The sequence below is a fragment of the Pelophylax lessonae genome, assembly GCF_965119305.1.
Source record: "Pelophylax lessonae genome assembly, chromosome: 1".
NCBI classification, from domain to species: Eukaryota; Metazoa; Chordata; class Amphibia; order Anura; family Ranidae; genus Pelophylax; species Pelophylax lessonae.
The window spans coordinates 669,951,711-669,973,829 of NC_138768.1; the positions used below are offsets into that span (position 1 = coordinate 669,951,711).

General features: G+C 41.1%; 1 protein-coding gene across 1 annotated transcript in view; it reads right to left on the minus strand.

The window, feature by feature from the left end:
* Window positions 1-22,119, minus strand: part of GATB (glutamyl-tRNA amidotransferase subunit B) — a 249,958-nt gene that overhangs the window by 154,058 nt on the left and 73,781 nt on the right. The window contains exon 4 of the mRNA XM_082243457.1: window positions 5,632-5,830. Coding sequence (XP_082099583.1) covers window positions 5,632-5,830 — 199 coding nt within the window. The remainder of the gene's footprint in view (window positions 1-5,631; window positions 5,831-22,119) is intronic.

Here is a 22,119-nt window from a genome sequence, read left to right on the forward strand (position 1 = left end):
TTAACCGTACATTGTATACCCCTGTATGTTGTGGTCTTTAAGGTGCCCATCTAATAGTTTTTTGAAACTATCAATGCTCCCTGCTGATACGACTGCTTGTGGAAGAGAATTCCACATCCTTACCGCCCTTACAGTGAAGAACCCCTTACGCATTTTAAGGTTAAACCGCCTTTCCTCTAGTTTTAGTGAGTGGCCACGTGTCTTGTTGTATTTCCTTACTCTGAATAGTTGGTTCCTTATGCTAGGGTCGCCAGTACAGTATTTGTACATTGATATCATATCCCCCCTCAATCGTCTCTTCTCTAGAGAGAATAGGTTCAGTGCTTGTAGTCTTTCCTCATAGCTGATGTCCTCCATTCCCCTAATTATTTTTGTTGCCCTTCTCTGGACTCTTTCCAATTCCAGCACATCCTTCCTGAGGACCGGTGCCCAGAACTGGACAGCATACTCCAGATGTGGCCAGACCAGAGTCTTGTAGAGCGGGAGAATAATCTCTTTATTTCTGGAGTGAATCCCCTTTTTTATACATCCCAATATTCTGTTGGCTTTGCTTGCAGCTGCTTGGCATTGCATGCCACTGCCAAGCCTGTTGTCTACCAGTACCCCCAAGTCTTTTTCCATCCTAGACTCCCCCAGAGGTTCCCCCTAGTGAGTAGCTTGCTTTCTGGTTTCTGGCCCCCAAGTACATTACTTTACATTTATCAACATTAAACCTCATCTGCCATGTAGTTGCCCACCCCGTTATTTTGTTTAGGTCCACTTGTAAGGTTTCCACATCCTGTATAGAAGATATTGGCATGCTTAGTTTAGTATCGTCCGCAAATACTGAGATTGTACTAGATATCCCCTCCTCTAGATCATTTATGAATAAATTAAACAGGATTGGCCCCAGGACAGAACCCTGGGGGACCCCACTTTCCACCCCCGCCCAATCCGAGTACTCCCCATTAATCACCACCCTCTGGACTCTCCCCTGGAGCCAGTTCTCTATCCAGGTACTCACCTTATGGTCCATACCTACCTTCCTTAGTTTGCACAGTAAGCGTTTGTGGGGAACGGTGTCAAAGGCCTTTGCAAAGTCCAGATACACCACATCCACTGGCTTACCTTTATCTAGATGGCAGCTCACTTCATCGTAGAAGGTTAATAGATTGGTTTGGCAAGAACGATTTTTCATAAATCCATGCTGATTACTACTAATTATATTGTTTACATTACTAAAGTCTTGTATGTGGTCCCTTAACATCCCCTCCAAAATCTTGCAGACTACAGATGTTAGGCTGACAGGTCTATAGTTACCCGGGATACACCTCGGCCCCTTTTTAAATATTGGTACTACGTTGGCTTTTTTCCAATCAGCTGGCACCATACCTGTCTGTAAACTATCCTTAAAGATCAAGAATAATGGTCTGGCAATCACCTGGCTGAGCTCTTTAAGAACCCTCGGGTGCAAGCCATCCGGTCCCGGTGATTTATTTATGTTAAGTTTCTCAAGTTTAGTTCTAAGTCTGTCTTCTGTTAGCCATGGCGGCACTTCCTGATGTGTGTTGTTTAGATTGGCCTTACGAGTGGACTCCTCTGCTTGGCCTTCTTCTAAGCCATTTACAGCTACTTTTTCCACATCCTCTGCCCAATCCTGAACTAAAATAGGGGGGGGCTCAGATGAGGGGGATCTATCACGTTCCCTCCCTCCTTGTGACACTGAAGCAATCATGACAGCAATTTTTCCCTCAAGGCAGGCTAAAGCTGATGCCAAATCGTGCTTCGTGATGTAGGCTGAGACAGAAGCACAAGATGTGGCTACTATGCCTGACAACCGTAATGGCTCAGATTGGTCAGTCGCCCCTGGCCACTCAGGGAAGTTTAACACAGAGGATGCACAACTAGGATCTTCCAATCCTGATGGCGACACACTTGTGCCCCTTCCCACTATGCCCTCCCCCCCCACACTCCTTTTCCTGAGAGGACTTTACTCCAGACAACACAAGACAAGAAAACTTAAAGTGGAGTTCCACCCATTTTTGGAACTTTAGATCTATGTAATCCCCTTTAAAATGGCTTTTACCAATGGAAACTTTTTTTTTTTTTTTTGCTAGTAAATACCTTAATTTCGGCTTTATTCCTCCTCTCCTCACTTCCTGGTCCGATCGGCGATGACGTCATTCGGCGATCCGCAGTGTCTGCTGGGATGTATTCTATTCCAGAAATCTCGCAGTAGCTGTATCTGTACTGAGCCGTGCCTGCCCCGCCTCCGCCCCGCCTCCGCCTCGCCTCCTCTAATTGAGTTGCATTGTATGAATGTATTAAGGCTGTTCTCTGCCCCGCCTCCGCCCCGCCTCCTCTCATTGAGTTGCATTGTATGAATGTATTAAGGTTGTTCTCTGCCCCGCCTCTGCCCCGCCTCCTCTCATTGATTTGTAAGCGGAGGCGGGGCAGAGAACGGCCTTAATACATTAATGCATTAATGCCGAAATTAAGGTACTTACTAGCAAAAAAAAAAAAAAAAAAGTTTCCATTGGTAAAAGCCGTTTTAAAGGGGATTACATACAGCTATGTATTCCAACCTATTAAAAATGGGTGGAACTCCGCTTTAAGGTACTCACTTTAGTGTACTCAAAGCTTGTTCCAAGCTGTAACAGCTTTTCACACCAAGCACAGTTATCCCAAAATAACAGAACCCATCAGTGCCTGTAAACATCCACCCACAGTGACCCATCAAGCTTCTGACAGAGGCTCATGCCATCTCCGCCCCTTACTGCTGCAGAGATGTACAAAGTCCCGCTGCCCGCCAAGCATCAGGGGGGTTGAGAGCAGAAAAAACATCCAAGCATCCAAGGTACGCAGGCCACAGCTGAATACACTGCCTCTAGTGGAGAGATAAAACATGGTACCCGGTATCTTTTAAATTAGAATGTAACAGTGCATCATAATTAAAGTGAACTTACCATTCCCGCCACAGGATTCTGCCTATAGCTAGAATCCAATCTTCACCCATCACGCGGGTTCTGTCACTTGTAGACCTTCAAGGACAGGGTCCCCCTAATTTTTGGGGCCACTCCCTTGGAACTGTAGGGTGCTTTTGGAGTTACTCTTACCAAGGGTCTGGATCCCAGGGTCGCATTACAGACAATATCTCATTTCCCTTTATTGAGGCTCAGGTACCATCCCTTTTAGTCCTCAACTTTCGGATGGATCTGATTGCTAATCCCCTTGGATCCAGAGATTTTAATTGGGATTGTAGCATAATCTTATCTTCTTCTTTATAAATATGGAGAGCTTCTGCAACTATGACCATCACCTCTAAGACGCTGGTGAAAAAAACGGAGGTACATCCTGTATGGGAGGGGTTTTATAGAGGGGGACTTCCTGTCTTTTTGGTTGCCAGTGTCCATTCACCTATAGGTGGCATATAAACCCAGATAGTAATTATTATGGCTGCACTGTGTCACGTGATGTACGATAAAGGAAAAAAAAAAGCTCTAGCTGTGTGAACAAAATGATAAAAATGTAGTTTAGATATAGTGTTGTATGACCGAGCAATTGTCATTCAAAGTGCAACAGCTTTGAAAACTGAAAATTGGCATGGGCAGGAAGGGGGTAAAAGTGCCTGGCATTGAAGTCTTTACTTGCATGCTAATGCAACACGACGATGCGAACAGGCTCTACTAGGCTACTCAAATATATTGACAAGAAACATGCTGCAGTTCATTCACTGCTTAATCATATGCTGGATGGAGGAAGGAGACAAAGCTGTATAGTTTACCTGCAGTATAAAAAAGGATAGCATATATATCAGGACTAGATAGACACAAATATAAATCCTTTGGTAGGTAAATCAGATCCCTTATATGTATTTCAAATCTGTATCTGGATGTTTTTCTGCAATTCAGCGTTAACTTTGTCAAGTACGTTGGTTGGTTGCTATTGAGATTTGTACAGCCCTTGTTTATTAAAGTGATTGTAAAGTCTCATTTAAAAAAAAAAAAAAAAAAACAAATATATGTTATAATTCCCTCCTCTGCAGTTGGTTTTGCACAGAGCAGCCTGGATCCTCCCTCTTCTCGGGTCCCTCGTTCCTGCTTCTGGCCCCTCCCGCCTATCAAATGTCCCCACAGCAAGCAGCTTGCTATGGGGGCACCGGAGCCGAGCTGCAGCTCCGTGTGTCCATTCAGACACGGAGCTGCCATTTGGCCCCACCCCTCTCTACTGATTGGCTCACTGACTTTAATTGGTAGCCAATGCAGCGGCTGTATCTCAGCCAATCAGGAGGGAGAAACCCAAAACGGCGGAGGGACTAGTTGACATCGCTGAACAGAGAGGGGGGCACAGGTAAGTATTAGAGGGTACTGGGGAGGCTGCTACACACAGAAGGCTTTTTATCTTAATGCATAGAATGTATTAAGATAAAAAAAACCTTCTGCCTTTACAACTCTTTTAACCACTTCACCCGGGCAGACGTCATATGACGCCGCAGGGTTTAAGTGGGGATATCTGAATGATGCCTGCAGCTGCAGACATCATTCAGATATTTTTTTCCTCAGGCGATACCCTACATTATAAGAACAATCATAGCGGCTGAACCGCCGCTTGATCGTTCTTACAGGCGTCGGGAGGGGACATCCCCCCCCTCCCGCCGCCCTCCGGTGCTTCTACCGGCTCGCCCGAAGAAGGAATCGGCCACCGGAAGGAAGTGTACCATAGAGAATGCGAGGACTCCTTCCCACTTCTTTCCTTCTGCATCTCTTCTGCTTTCTCTGCACTACCGATATCCTATATTACTGTAGGTCCTTGAATAGGGGATTTATTAACCAATTTTGGGTACCCCCCTCTGTGTGCTAAGTTCTCCAAGCACCATACTCTGCTTTGGAGATTTGACATATAAGAGTGGATAACCCACTCTCCTCTGAAATCTCTTATATTTGTAGCCTAAATTGTACACCATTCGCTCATGCCATTTGGGGACCCATGTCTCCTCCATTTTCTGAAATTACCTGCTCTATCTATTGACTTTCTTTTTTTGTGGACCACTTCATATGTTTTTTTTATTTTCCAATGGATATTGTGTCACTTCTATGTTACATGTTTGCATTGAAACTTGCTTATGTTCATATATTTTAAAAATTATTGCAAGTAAAAAAAAATAAAAATAAAAACAAATTTAGAAGTACGTAAATCCTAACTCTAAGGCCTCATGTACACTGCTGCTGATAAACTTAGTTTTTTATAGTCGTTTAGAGGGAATTGAGTTTAGTGGCATTTTTTTTAAAGCAAAAACATGCGTTCAGAAGAATGTTTATTGGCATTTGAAACGCCAAATGCTTCTCTAAACGTCTAAGAGGTAACTCACGTATATAAGCGTTTCGTTTATAGGTGTTTTCAGTAGGGATACATTTCTGACCATTTTGCAATGTAAAAATGCTTCTAAACGCAAATGGCGCTAAAGACGGATAAACGCAGCATGTAAACGTGGCAAAACTGAGGCTTTTAACCATCGATTACTAGCCGTCAAGTTCCAGCTTTCAGGAGAGATTTTCAAACGTCCCATGTACATGAAGCCTTACTTACATGAACGGTGAAATAAAGCCAACTTTTTAAACAAATACAGATCACCACAGTACTGTAAACATTTACCTGCTCTGTTTAGATCAATGAGTGTCTGCCTCCTAGAGTCATCATGAAGACTTTTACCACTATCTTGCTCCAGCTGGATTTGTTTAATCCTGATGCACTTGGTGACCATATCATTCCGTTTTTTTCCGGATGGATAGCGGTATGTAAGGAGCCCATTAACTGCGATTGGAAGCCTTTGTTGAGTAATTTGATAACCAGCCTGCAAAATAACATACCATGTTATAGTGAAAGACATTTTCTCTTTTTGGCTTATTACATCTGGTCATTTGGCATATGACTCTCTGAACTATTCAATCACGACCAATTTGTTGCCATAGGCATCTGCTGCTGTAATATTATACTGGCATGTCATACATTCATCATAGAATTAAATCAAGCTCACAAATAATAATTATGTCTGATTGAAAGAAAGAAATCTAATTCCAGTGACATTAATTGATTTCTGGATCAAGAATACAAAAGCTCAATTCTGTTTATAATAGATAAGCAGAATATCAGCAAACAACATGCAGAGCAAGGGCTCAAATTTACAATTACACAGTTGCTGTTCTTAAAAATATGTAAATTCCTTTGACACTTTGGGGTTGATTTACTAAAACTGGAAAGTGCAAAATCTGCTGTAGCTCTGCATAATAGGCAATCAGCTTTTAACTTCAGCTTGTTCCAGTAAAGTAGTTGTCAACCTCAGACATGAAATATGAACAAAGCATATCCCTCCATAATGTATTCTCAATCCAGAACAAGTGTTATGTCTGTCTGCTGTCCAGTTCCTCTTCTGTAAGCACTTCTGAGAAATTTTTCTGACACCAACAGAAAAATGGTGGCAGGGGAGGGAGCTTCAGCAGATTGACAGCATCAGATTTGTTCATGTGTGCTGTGTGAAGGGGTGTGTGTCTCTTCCCTCCAATCAGCTCTTGGAGCTCTCCTCACTGATGTAACTTCAGCTCTCTGCCCCTTTCTTTTCAGAGCTGAGAGATCCTGTGTATATTCTGCACTTTAAATGGATGTAGGGAAAGATGGCTCTAGATAGACAGGTAGAACTTATGTAGGAGGATTGGTTTCATCTCTGTGTATCACCTGACGCCAGTTACTTCACTGCGTATATACTTTATAAGGTCCCTTTCACACATACAGTCCGTTCAGTTCATCAGTTCAGTCACGTCAAATGTATCAGTTTTTCATCCGTTTTTCATCAGTTTTTCATCCGTTTTTCATCCGTTTTTCGTCAGTTGTCATCAGTTTTTCATCCGTTTTTCGTCAGTTGTTATCCGTTTTTCATCCGTTTTTCATCAGTTGTTATCCGTTTTTCATCCGTTTTTCATCAGTTGACATCAGTTTTTCATCCGCTGTCATCCGTTGTCATCAGTTGACATCCGTTTTTCATCCGTTGTCATCCGTTTTTCGTCCGATCCGTTTTTTTGACGGATGAAAAATAGGGCATTCATCCGTTCAAAAAAACGGACATTGACGGAAGTGGATGAAAACGGATGTTAACTGATGATCATCAGTTGTCATCCGTTTTTACATAGAGATGCATTGATGTCCGTTTTTCATCCGTCAACGGATGGATGAAAAACGGACAAACGGACAGCATGTGTGAAAGGGGCCTAAGGGTTTAACACCACCTCAAGCTTTGACAAAAAAAAAAAAACCATGGAAGCTGATTACCATGTACAGCTGCACCAGATTTTGCACTCTCAAGTTTTAGTAAATCAACCTCTTTGTCTACAGCTCTATACACCTGTCATACTACAGGTAGCATTCTGTGACACAAAAAATACAGCAAAGTATCACTAAATGTTGACAACTATGCAGTGAATCAATGGAGTTGGGTTATAAAAATAGGTATTTAATGCAGAAGTAGTATATTAAAACTCCATTCCACCTATATAACTCCTATTCCACCTATATAACGTACTAATCACTAATTTAGTACTGGGTGGCATCAAACCTGACTTCACTAAGTGGCCAAAGGAAGGCCTACATTCCTTGTAGGTTTAGAAGTTTCCAGGACATGGCTGAGTATTCAGCGATTTGAAATGTAAAATTCTCTCTACCAAAATGAATGTGCTGTAGAGGTCTTTCATGATCTGCACCTCACTGACCCCTGCTTACCTATGTAAAGCCCAACTCTAAGCCAACAGCTAAATACATAGAAGGTAATTGTTTTACTTGCTTTTTCTCTGCTTCTAGTTTGGACAAGACAAGGGAAGGAGAAGCAGTGAACTCTCCGTCACTGCATTCTCTTCTATTATCAGCATGTGATTTTTTTTAGAACATAAACAGTGCAGCATAGCTGACTAGCTGCTTGTGCTACTTCTCCCTCTCCCAGTCTATCTAAACCTCCATGCACGCTAGGCTTAAAAAAAAAAAAAAAACTAGTTCCCTTGGCAGAAAAAAAAAATGCTCATATCCAGTTCTGCACTAGAGCATTTTCTTTTCCGTCTCGTATACAGGTAAAAATCCAAATTTTTGGCAATAAAATTACGTAAACCCCCAGAACATTATATAATATATTTTCTGAAACCAGAGACCCTGTAGAATAAAAAAAGTGATAGTTGCAAATTTTTTCACATATTTGTGCAACTGTTTATTAATCACTTGCCATCCACCCACTGCAGATTTATTGCGGCAAGGTGGCACAGCTGCGCGAAATGACGTGTCTCTGCGTCGCTCGTGCCCCTGACCCAGCGGTGATCTAATTAGTTTCAGAACCAATCACTCTTCAGGTCCAGGCCAATGATTTATGGCCTGCCTCTGCTGATCATTTCTGATGAATCACAGAACGTCCTGTGCCTGTGTAATGTAAACACAGGCACAGGAAATAATGCAATCTCCCCTCCTAGAGCCCGTTTTCGTTCCAACGAAGGAGGAGAGAGCATCGTAGAGCACAAGCACTACACTGACACCAGTACACATATGCATATATTTCACCCCCTGACCGCCCCCCCCCCCCCCAGTTAACCTGTCACAGTGTCACTATATACAGTGAACAGACATTATACTGATCACTGTATTAGTGTCACTGGTGACTTCAGTTAGTGTTAGCAGCAGTTAGGAACAGTCCCATATAGGTTTAGAGTACCCGACATATATTCACTAGTAAAGTTTTAACCCCCTGATCACCCCCAGTTAACCCCTTCACTGCCCTGTCACAGTGTCATTAGTACAGTGTACAGATCTTTTTTCTGATCATTGTATTTGTGTAATGGGTGACGTTAGTGTCAATCCAGGAAAGCAACAGATTACTCGCCACATATTCAGTAACACATTTTAACCCCCTTTGATTGCCAGTGACACACACACTAAACACCTCCATTAATCGTATAGTGTCAGAATGGATCAATATCTTTGATCAGATCAGAACTATACTTGCGCTCCCAATAGTATAGTATAGTATAGTGTTCCCAAAATGCAGCGTTAGCAGGATCAGCCCCGACACCTGTCAGCACCCGCGTTTAGCTCCTCCGCCCAACCCCCAAGAAGTGCAGTATCGGCAGATTACTGTCACTTCTGATACACAGCACACTAAACTGCAGCATTAGCAGAGTCAGGCCTGATCTGACTTTGATCTAGCACTAGCAATTACATTTTTTGGTAGTGGTTTAGTCCTTGACAACAAGGTGCTTTTTTACCTGTGAGTCTAACTACGTACCTATACATTTAAACAAAAAATATATATGAGTGAAGGGGGCGCTGGTGCTTATGTGTATCAAATAAAGAGTTATTCCAACAGTGTGTGAAAAGCAATCATTAATATACAATGTAAAATAATTGTGTGACGTGCTCAAACCAGGCCCAAGTACACCATGTACTGACCAATATGTCCACACCGTATAAACGTGCTAAAGTGGTTAACAAGATCAGAAAACAGTTTGATACAATAAATAGAATAATTGTGTCATGTGCTTAAAACAGGCACAGATATGCCCAATCTATATAAATTAAGTGCTAAAGTGATGAACTAAATCAAAACAACATGATATTTTATACAATTGTGATATGCCGCATCTACCAGTGCCACAAATAGTGATATGCAGTAGATATAAGTGACATATTTAGTGGACTGTTAAACAAGTATAATTGGTGCAATTGCAAGTGCAAGTGTTTCTGTAAATACAGTAACACATGAGTCCATATACTTGCAAGGAGAATATTTAATCCAGGTGTTCCACCTCGTGATCCTTGTGAGCTATGTGGTAATAATTAAATGCTCACCAGAGATGGGCGGGTCACACAGACCCCACAGGCTTTGTTAGGTTAATCCCAATTAAATGGATATATACACTCCTTCGCCTCACTCCTTTAAGGGATCTCCTTTATCACACTTTGTTTCTCATAAACCATGGGCCATCAAGGGGTTAATCCATCTCCTCTTTCCTCCAACAAGGGTTCCCTGAGTGTGGATCTCAATGGTATATGGTATGGGAAAACAGGAAGCCAGATATAGTGTAACACCGTTTTTTTAAAAAAAATAGACAAAATATAAAAGTGGATGCTTACATGTTACTGTGCCCTCCTGGCACAGGTAAGATCGCTTTCTTTGCTATGTGCAAGCTCTGTAGGTAGGGAGGCTTGCCCTGTGGTGACTGTAGCGTGGCAGCGGTCGGCGTGCGTTCCACCACCGGCAGGAAGTGATGTCGCTGGTTCACGATTTCCGGCTTAGACCACAATGCATTTCGCATAGGAATGCGTCATCAGGAAGTCTAAGCTTACACTAGCCCGTCGGAATGATATGCGGCTGGTCCTCTTCTCATTGGTTAGGTAATATTTTACACAACCAATCATATGCCAGCATCTTTTAACTATTATATTGCCCTGACACGGAATGGAATATTGGGGAGTAGATGTGATTCATGTATTTATGCAACAAGAGACAAGTGAAAAAAAAAAACAGAAATAGCAGCAAACTCACGGCATTTTTAAAAAAACGGCCTCCACATAGCAAATTCCGCTTTCTTTTGACATGTACTTAGAACCTCTTTTTTAATATCTGATTCTACATTCCCAGCACATAATATATCAAACAATCAATTTACCATGATAAAACTTCATAAAAACAGTTAATATAAAATATATTACCAAGAAGAGACAACACAAAAAACAGGGATGTAGAGGAGGGAGAAAAAATAAAAATAAAAAAGGGACAACTAGAGAAGGGGATCTTTAATCTGGATGGGATAGACTTAACAACATCAGAACTTAAAGTCCTACAAGAGGGACTTAAGTTTGGCCCAACCAAACCACTTGACCAGTTTGAAACGTTCATGGATATAGAAAAATTCACCAGGAAACTAATCATCAAAACATTCTTTGCAGAACAAAATAAAAAGGGAATTAGAGAGGAACCCTCAGAATTTCAGCATACCCAATTAAAAAACAAGTCTACTTTCAATCCTAAATCAAACACGTACCAATACATTCAAGTGTTCAAGAAAATGGTTCAATTATTGAAATCTAAATCCAATAAAAACATGAAACAAATATGGGAAGGCATAAAAAGTTTGAAAAAGAGAAAGGAAATTGTTATTAGATCAGCGGACAATGGTGGCGGATTAGTCATCCTAAAAAAAGAAGACTATATGGAGGAATTGAATAGAATTGTATAAGACCAAGAAACATACAAAAAACTACCAGGCAATCCCACCAATAAACTAAAGGCCAAAATGACCAAATGGATCAAAAAGGGCCAAGCTAAAGGGTTGTTGAATAAAAAAGAAAGCAAATATCTGAACATCAAAGCCCCCCGAACACAAGTGATTTATCAAATCCCCAAGATACATAAGAACATAGAGAAACCACAGGGGAGACCCATTATTAGTGGTATAAATTCACTATGTGCAAGGATTGGGGAGTATCTAGATGTCTTTTTACAGCCAATAGCCGCGAGAGGGAGATCCTTCCCAAAATACACCAAGGATACCATTAAGTCACTTGAAAACTTTGAAATTGACGAGTCCACTCTATTAGCAACAATAGATGTGGTGTCACTTTACACCAACATCCGACAAAAAGACACAATGCCGGCTACAAGATGGGCTTTCGAAAATGTCCCCAATCTGCGTTCCTCCCAAATTGAATTTTTGCTAGAAGGCCTAGAGATGGCCATGGCCAACCATTACTTCTGGTACGAAGGGGACTTCTATAACCAGATCAAGGGCGCAGCCATGGGGGTTCGTTATGCCCCCAGTGTGGCCAATATATTCTTAGCCAAGTGGGAGGAAGAACAAATCTTCGCAAATAAACCTCCGGAACTAAAATATTACCAAAGGTATATCGATGATATCCTGGTAATATGGGAGGGTTCAATAGAATCCCTGAAGAATTTCTTGCAGTTCATTACCCACAACCAGTATCAAATAAAAATCACGGGAAACACAGACATGAACACGATTCAATTCCTCAATTTAGATATTTACAAAAAGAATAATCAGCTGAACACCAGGACCTTTTTCAAAAAAGTAGACTCGAATGGATATATTTCAACTAGGAGTTGCCATCACCCAGCCTGGGTGAAAGCCATTCCAAAAGGACAATTTGTAAGGATAAAAAGGAACTGCACAAATGCAGACGATTATTTCATCCAAACTGAAAGACTAATCGACCGTTTCAAGGAAAAAGGGTATAAAGAAGCTGAACTAAGACACACTCAAAGAAAAGTCTTCCAAATAGAAAGAAAATAACTCTTGGAAACCAAAAACAAAGAAGAAAAACATTTTGATCTAGCTTTTGTTACAGGTTTCAATTCCCAATACAAGGAAGTAGAAAAGTGCATCCAGAAAAACTGGTCTATATTATTAAGGGATGACACCTTAAAAGATCTCCTTCCAAACCGGCCAAGATTTATCTAAAAACGGCTCCAGGCCTAAGAAATCTGATTGCAAAAAAATTACCGGATCCACCTAAGAGAGCAACTACATTCCTGGACAGAAATGGGTTCTACAGGTGTGGCAGGTGCAAGGCCTGTAGAACCAGTAAACATAAAAAAAGAACAGAACATAAATTTACATCCTCGGACAACAAAGAATTTACCATAAAGAAATGTATAACCTGTAGAACCAAATTCGTCACATACATGTGTGTTTGTCCCTGTGGCCTCAAATACATTGGACGTACTACACGGACTCTGGCCACCAGAATTGGAGAACATGTAGACAACATTAAAAAAGGGTTCAGACAGCATAGCTTGTAGAACCATCTTAGACTGTCACATAACCAAGAGCCATCCCTTCTATGGTTCTGTGGCATTGACCGAGTCTTTAAACATTGGAGGGGCACAGATATGAGGAAACATATCTCACAGAATGAGACCCATTGGATCCATTGCCTTAAAACATTGAGTCCTTTGGGACCCAATCTAGACATAGATTTAAACTGTTTTCTAAATGATTTCTGGACATAAACACAGTTCAGAAATGAACAATACTCTCCAAAATCCCTTGTACATGCATCCTCATTAATATATTATTAGGTGAAAAGAACAGGACTTGAAAAACATGGACATGCATGTTTACCTCCACAGAAACAGAAAAAACATTCATTAGCCCCTATTTTCTATGTAGTAACACGTTCATGTTTCCATAACTCATATTCATTCATTTATTTTATATACTTATTTGTCTAGGAGGGAACTAAGATTGGCCTTGTCCCAGGTGAAGGGCCTTCTGGCTTCTCAAATTATTCTAATATTGCATTTTAATGGGAGATGCTCATATATATTGTGCCACAATTTTTAAAATTAACTCAATAGGCTTTTTTGTATTTACATGCAGTCAGGTTACACTGTCGGCACATCTCTATATAAACCTTAAAAACACCAGCAGAGGTTGCAACACAGTTCTGCGATGCATATAAGCTTATTTCCCCTTTTGTCTCACCAACCTCTGCAATAACATAAAAAAACACTAGATGGTGCTACACAGTCCCGTTATAAATGATTATACCGTATTTTCCGGCGTATAAGACGACTGGGCGTATAAGACGACCCCCCTAATTTTCAAGTTAAAACATAGGTTTTGGGCTATACTCGCCGTATAAGACTACCCCCCTTCCGAAGCAAGGCAACACCATTGAAAAACATCAGATTTCTCATAGATCTCCAAGGTACCCCAAGTACTGTAATACATGTAATCTCTCATAATATCTCCAAGGTACCCTAAGTATACGTATTACCAGTAGATGTAATCTCAAGACGCTGGCTGTGCGGGAATCCTGTACCGGTATACCGTATGTACCGTAGCTTTGGCTACATACAGTATACCGCGCTGAGCCAATCACAGTAAGCGATGTATTCTATTACTGAATGCAAAGCCTGCTCGGATTGGTAGAGTCAGAAAGGCGGGCCGATGTTACTCCGCCAATCCGAGCAGGCTTTGCATTCAATAATAGAATACATCGCTCTCCCTGATTGGCTCAGCGCGGTACACTGTATGTAGCCGAAGCTACGGTACATACGGTATACCGGTACAGGATTCCCACACAGCCAGCGTCTTGAGAGATTACATCTACCGGTAATACTTATACTTGGGTTACCTTGTAGATATTATACTCAGCGTATAAGATGACCCCCCATTTTTGGGGGATTTGTTTGAGGTTCAAAAATAGTCTTTTACGCCAGAAAATACAGTACTTATATATTTTATATTAACTGTTTTTACGAAGTTTTATCATGGTAAATTGATTGTTTGATATATTATGTGTGGGGAATGTAGAATCAGATATTAAAAAAGAGGTTCTAAGTATATGTCAAAAGAAAGCGGAATTTGCTATGTGGAGGCTGTTTTTTTAAAAATGCCATGAGTTTGCTGCTATTTCTGTTTTTTTCACTTGTCTCTTGTTACATTAATACATGAATCACATCTACTCCCCAATATTCCATTCCATGTCAGGGCAATATAATATTTAAAAGATGCTGGAATATGATTGGTTGTGTAAAAAATTACCTAACCAATGAGAAGAGGACCAGCCGCATATCATTCCGACAGGCTAATGTAAGCTTAGACTTCCTGATGACGTATTCCTATGCGAAATGCATTGTGGTCTAAGCCGGAAATCGTGAACGTCACTTCCAGCGGGCGGTGGAACACACGGTGGAATGCACGCCGACCGCTGCCACGCTACCAGTCACTACAGGGCAAGCCTCCCTACCTACAGAGCTTGCACATAGCAAAGAAAGTGATCTTACCTGTGCCAGGAGGGCACAGTAACATGTAAGCACCCACTTTTATATTTTGTCTATTTTTTAAATAAACGGTGTTACACTATATCTGGCTTCCTGTCTTCCCATACCATATACCACTGACCACACTCAGGGAACCATTGTTGGAGGAAAGAGGAGATGGATTAACAACCCCTTGATGGCCCATGGTTTATGAAAAACAAAGTGTGTGAAAGAGGAGATCCCATTAAAGGAGTGAGGCGAAGGAGTGTATACATCCATTTAATTGAGATTAACCTAACAAAGCCTGTGGTGAGCTTTTAATTATTACCGCATAGCTCACAAGGATCACGAGGTGGAACACCTGGATTAAATATTCTCCTTGCAAGTCACTATATGGACTTATGTTTTACTGTATTTACAGAAGCAATTGCACCAATTATATTTAACAGTTCACTAAATATGTCACTTATATCTACTGCATATCACTATTTGTGGCACTGGTAGATACGGCATATCACAATTGTATGAAATATCACGTTGTTTTGATTTAGTTCATCACTTCAGCACTTTATGTATATAGATTGGGCATATCTGTGCCTGGTTTAAGCACATGACACAATTATTCTATTTATTGTATCGAACTGTTTTCTGATTTTGTTAACCACTTTAGCACGTTTATACGGATTGGGCATATTGGTCAGTACATGGTGTACTTGGGCCTGGTTTGAGCACCTCACACAATTATTTTACATTGTATATTAATGATTGTTGTTCATACACTGTTGGAATAACTCTTTATTTGATACACATAAGCACCAGCGCCCCCTTCACTCATATATATATTTTTTGTTTAATTGTGCATACACATTTAAAAGGGGCAGCAGGTCACTTTTTTCAGTGTTCAGTTTTAGTGACTAGGCGCCTTCACCTTCCCTTTTATTTACGTAACTATACATTTATTGGCCAAAATGTCCAAATAGAGGTACACTAGTGATGAGGCCTACACGATGCTGAGCATGACAGATGACAGCGATGGGGAAGCCTCACTGTCAGAATCAGGCTCAGTATACGAACCTGTAGAGAGCAGCGGCACCCTGACAGATAGCTCTGACGACAGAGTAGTGGTCCCTGCTAAGGTCAAGCGTAGCCGACCCCATTCTTCTGTTGCTGAGGTGCAATGATCGCATGGTTCTCGTATGCAGCAGAGAGTCAGTACTAGTGATGCTCAACCTTCTGGTGAATTGGTGAGCACCAGCAGTCTAGTACATCCTGGTCATAGACAAACCAGCACTGCAGTAACACTTGGTGACGTGGCGAGTCCCATAAGTGCAGTTCAAGCTGGTGTGGTGGCTAGCACAACTAGTGGCCTGCAGTCACCAAGAATTTAAAGAAAGGCCCATAGAGCCCATAGTGTCCTTCCTGATGTGCTTGCAAATCCTGATTGGGAGTTCACTACTTCTGCAGCGACGGTACTTTCCTTATTCACAGGGAATTCAGGTGGAAACAGCCAATTTTACTCCCCTTGGTTGTTATGAGCTGTTTTTCATGGAATATGTGTACAGATCTATTGTGGACCAAAGAAATTTATATGCCGATTGATTTATCGCTGCAAACCCAAATTTGACCCTTGCCAGAGAATTTGCATGGAAACGTATCACTGTTTCCAAATTTATAACCTTTCTGGGTCTATCCCTCCTCATGGGCATTACTAAAAAGAATGAGCTGCGGTCATATTGGTCCACTGACCCAATTCATCAAATGCCCGTGTTCTCTGCTGCCATGGGCAGGACTAGATTTGAGCAAATCTTGCAGTTCATGCATTTCAATAACAATGAACTCTGTCGTCCTCGGGGTGACCATGGATATGACCGGCTCCACAAAATTCGGCCCCTCGTAAATTACTTCAACCAAAATTTGCAGCCTTGTATACACCCCAACAAGCTGTCTGCGTTGATGAGTCCCTGCTTATGCTTTCTGGCTTTTTTTTTCAAACAGTTTCTCCCCAGCAAGCATGCCAGACAAGCGATATAAGCTCTGACAGGGCAACAGGCTATCCTTGTAGTCTCCGGTAGCAGATAAGAAAAGATAGCAGTGTGCAGTCCCCGGACTTCCCAGGCTACATAGGGAGCAGCGGAAAGATTGTTTGGGACTTGTAGTCACCCTTATTCGGAAGGGGGTACCATTTATACGTAGACAATTATTACACAAAGCATGCCACTTTTTAGTCACCTTTTTGGTTCTGGAATTTGTGCATGTGGCACCATGCGACCTAATCACCTGGGCTTCCCCCAACGGCTTGTAGATGCCCGACTTAGAGTGGGGGTAGAGAGCCTGCTTGAAGTGTAATAAATTGCTTGCAGTGAAGTGGAGAGACACACGGAATGTTTTCGTTCTGTCCTCCATTCACGTAGATACGACAGTCCACAAATACAACCTTAACCCGGGAGGGGTGGGCTTTAACGACCAGTTGATGGTGCCCTACTTAATTACCATAAGGACAGACGCTGGTACAAAAAAGTGTCTGTATACTTATTACAATTGGCTCTGCTGAACGCTTATGTGCTATACACAGCATCAGGAAGAAGTGGATCCTTCCTAAAATTCCAGGAAGAGATCATCTCAGCATATTTGTATTTAGAAGGTGCTGTGGCCCAAATTCACAATCCAGATGCAATGAGCTGGCTGCATGAGAGGCATTTTCTGGATGTCCTCCCTGGTACCTCTACTTAAAAGCACCCCAAAGAAGATGTTGTGTCTGTAGAAAACGCAGATATAGGCGTGACACCTGCTATTTTTGTCCCTCTTGTCCTGACCAACCTGGTCTCTGCATCGGGGACTGTTTCTGTCGCTACCACATACTAGTGGAGTATTAGTATCAGCTACAGCAGGGCACAGTCTAGGGCACACTTTCACACAAAAAATTAAAGTAAAAAAGAAGACAAAAATAGTTTTTGTTTTAGGCCCCTTTCACACTTGTGCGACTTGGGACTGCAAAGTCGCATGACAAGTTGTACCGCATGATTTCCAATGAGTACTGTTCATATCTGTGCAACTTCAAGTTGCAACGACTTCAAAGTAGTACCTGCACTACCTTGGTCTGACTTTGATGCGTTTTGAGTCCCATAGCTCTCAAGAATACACAAGCATTGCTTCAAGTCCAGTCAAAATCACATCAAAAACTACAAAATCGACTTTTAGGTCGCACAAGTGTGAAAGGAGCCTCATTGAATTTATTTTCTGTTCTTACTGTACTTTATAATATACTGCTATACTGTAATGTTTAATTGATACCGTTTTTCATTGTTAACCATAGTTTGCTTTGCAGATACCGCCATTCTACAGTTTTACTGCACTGTATACTATTATATTGTAATGTTTTATTGTTACTGTGTTTTATTGTTAACTATTATTTGGTTTGCAGGTATGCCCATCACCTGCCGCACTGATCTGTTTATCTTGACAGCAACAACGTTTGCTTTCAGCATATACATAAATCAATGATTGCAGCGCTGTAGGAGGTGATTTAACCACCGCAGTTAAAATAAAAAAAAAAGAGCATATATGGCAAAGCATAGGGGATGGGGTAGACACAGAGGGAGGCTCTCCCCTATGCTTCGCCATATATTTTTTTTACACTTTTCTTGGCAGAGATATCTTCATCCACATCGATCGATGGGAATGGAGAATCTATTAGGTTCTCCTTTTTTTTTTTTTTTTGAGCCCATAGACTGGTACGTCGCTGTACTTTGAGTGGTCATACCGGGATAATGCCTGCAGGTTTAGGTATCATCTTGGTATTGTTTTTTCAGCCAGAAGTTAGCTTTCTTTTAAAAGCAATAGTAAGTGGCTAATTAGCTAGACTGCTTTTACAAACAGTGGGAGGGGACTCCCGCCTGCCGCCTTCCACGGCTTTCTCGGGCTCTCGTGTCCCACCGGGTTACCCAAGAATGCAGCCGGTGGTTCCGCCAGCAGACCATAGAGCTGATCGGAGACCAGAACGGCTGTAATCAACTCTATGGTTTAAGATACCAGAAGCTACGAGCATTTTAACTCTTCAGTTTTGCTGGATATAAACAGCACCATTTTTTATATTGGGAAAGCATCTCATTACACCAATCTTGGTGTGGTCAGATGCTTTAATGTTTTAAAAAGAGTACCTGCCACTACTTACTGCTATCATAGGGGGTATTTACATTTCCTGTAATAACAATAAAGGTGATAAAACAAAAAATGAAAGGGAAAATGTAAAAAAAAAATAAAAAATGAAAGCACCCCTGTCTCCCCGTGCTAGTGTGCAAAGGCGAACGCAAGCATCAGTCTCGTGTCGTATGTAAACAGCAATTGCACCATGGATGTGAGGTATCACCACGAACATCAGATCAAAGGAAGTAATTCTAGCAGTAGAACTCCTCTGTAAATCTAAACTGGTAACCTGTAAAGGGTTTTAAAAATGTATGTAGTTTGTCGCCATTGCATGGGCGTGTGCAATTTTAAAGCATGTCATGTTTGGTATAATATATATATATTTTTTTTTTTACACAAAGTTGTCACTTAAAAGATATATTGCTCATACATACCATGGGTATATGTGGAATTACACCCCAAAATACATTCTGCTATTTTTCCTGAGTACAGGAATCCCACACGTGCGAGACTTTTTGGGAGCCTAGCCTTCTACAGGTGCCAAAAATCAATCACCGTCTTCAGGATTTCAAAGGGCGTAAATTACTCATTTCCCTTCCTTACTACCTATCATAGTTTTAGAGGACCTTAAATGCCAATATAGCACAACCCCCCCCCCCTAAATTACCCCTTTTCAGAAAGTAGACACCAAGCTATTTGCTGAGAGGCATGTTTGTTGAGTCCATGGAATATTTTATGTTTTGCCACAAGTTTCTGGAAAAGTACAAACATTTTATTTATTTTTTTTAATGTTTCAATATCTCTTTTATTGTAATTTTCCACATAACAAAATAACATACAAACAAGAAAAAAAACACAAACCAGTAACAAAATCAGAAGCGACATTATTACAGTAAATTTGTCAATTATAACATTATACTAAATAAAAAAACTAAGAAAAAGGAAAAGAAACAGACAGAAAGGGGATAAGGACCTTCCTTCCAGTATGGTTTTGATCCCCACTCAAGAGATTGCCATATTTAGAATACCCTTTATGTCAAATCTCTCTTCACTTAGCCTCAATTTTGTGGAGAGAAGTAAAACAAGTTTCATAGTACTTAGCAATGCTTATGTTGACCCAAATACAATATCTCTACTCCAATGTTACTGTACATCTCACATTATTTAGCCATGGTTTCCATCTAACTTCAAATATTTTCTTTGTTGAACTTATGGTGGCCATAATTTTTCCATCTGACATTGTTGATTTAATAATTCAACTCCATCAGATGGAGTTGGTACTTCCTGGGAGTTCCATCTTCTAGTAATTAAAAGTTTTTGCCGCTGAGGGCTCTTTCACACACTCCGTCCGTTGGACGGAGTCCGTTTTTCTCAGCGGGGAATCGAGCCGCCGATCCCCCGCTGAGCAGCAGGAGGACAGCTGTGTCTCCGCGCTGTGTGCAGAGACACAGCTGACAGTTCCCCATGCATCTCTATGGGGGAAATCGGATGTCAACGGACCGTCAGTCCATTCTCACCCGATCCCATCTGATCCGCTGGACGGATGGAAAATAGGGTTTCCATCCGTCCAGATTTGACGGATCGGATCGGGTCGGATGTCAGCGGACATGTCTCCGCTGACATCCGATGCCCCATAGGAATGCATGGGGGGACCGTTCAGATCCGCCAAAAAAACGGACAGGCGGATCTGAACGGTCCGCCTGTGTGAAAGGGGCCTAATAGGAGATGTATAATTACTACTCTGAACTTTGGGGGGATCTCATACATATTTAAGTGAAGGATCGCCATTTCAGGGCTTGAGGTTATATTTTTTCCCACAAGTTCTGACGCCAGGGAGAATATTCTGTTCCAGAATGCTCTAATCGATTTACAGTTATATGAAATAACGATCCTTGCTCACCATATTCTCTCCAACATAATGCTGACGTTGAGGAATAAAATTTGGACAGCTTAGTGGGAGTCAGATACCAAAAATTCAACATTTTCTGGTATAGTTCCCAATGGTTGATACATTTTGATGAGATGTATGTAACATCAAAGGCTTTTTTTTTTTTTTTTTTTTTTTACACAAGTTGTGACTTAAATTATATATTGCTCACACATGGGTATATGTGGAATTACACCCCAAAATACATTCTGCTGCTTCTCCTCAGTACGGGGATACTAGCCACGTACAGGACCCCAAAAACCAACCACTGCCTTTAGGTTTTCTAAGGGCGTAAATTTCTCATTTCACTTCCTCACTACCTATTACAGTTTCGGAGGACCTGAAATGGTAAGATAGCACAAAACCTCCCCAAATGATCCCTTTTCGGAAAGTAGAAACCCCAAGCTATTTGTTGAGAGGCATGTTGATTATTTTGCAAATCTCACTTTTTGTCACAAAGTTTTGAAAATGGAAAAAAAAAAAAAAAAAAAAAGGATAAATACATTTACCTTTTCTTTCTTCATTTTCCAAAAAATTGTAGCAACAAATGATATCTGAAAAATGCTCACCATGCCTCTTAGCAAATAGCTTAGGGTGTCTACTTTCCAAAAAAGGGTCATGGGGGGGGGGGGGGGGGGTTTGTACTGCTCTGCCATTTTAGCACTTCAAGAAACGATATAGGCAGTCAGAAAGTAAAAGCTGCGTAAATTCCAGTATATACATCATAGTTTGTAGATGCTATAACTTTTGTGCAAACCAATAAATGTACACTTATTGAGATTTTTTAATCAGACATGTAGATAAATACATTTTGGCCTAAATGTATGACAAAAATTTAGTTTATTGGATATTTTTTATAGGAAAAAGTAGAAAATAAAATTTTTTCTCAAAAATTTCTGTCTTTTTTTCTTTATATCGCAAAAAATAAAAAACCCAGTGGTGATAAAAAACTACCAAAAGAGCTCTATCTGTGGGAAAAAATGGATTTTTGTAAGAACTTACCGTAAAATCCTTTTCTCTTAAGCTCATTGACAGACGTAGTCTTCTTGATTCTCAAGAGCTGGGTTATGTTGTCTCCGCAGGAGTAGGACTAGGCAGAATGACAAAACGTTCTGGCTCCACCTTAGGGGCAGTCCCTGAGGGAATATCCTCCCTCTCTCTGCTACAGGGAATCAGTTCTGTTTAAAGCAGTACAGAGAATTTAACCCAACCCAACTCAATGATAGAGGGGCGGGTACTACGTCTGTCAATGAGCTTA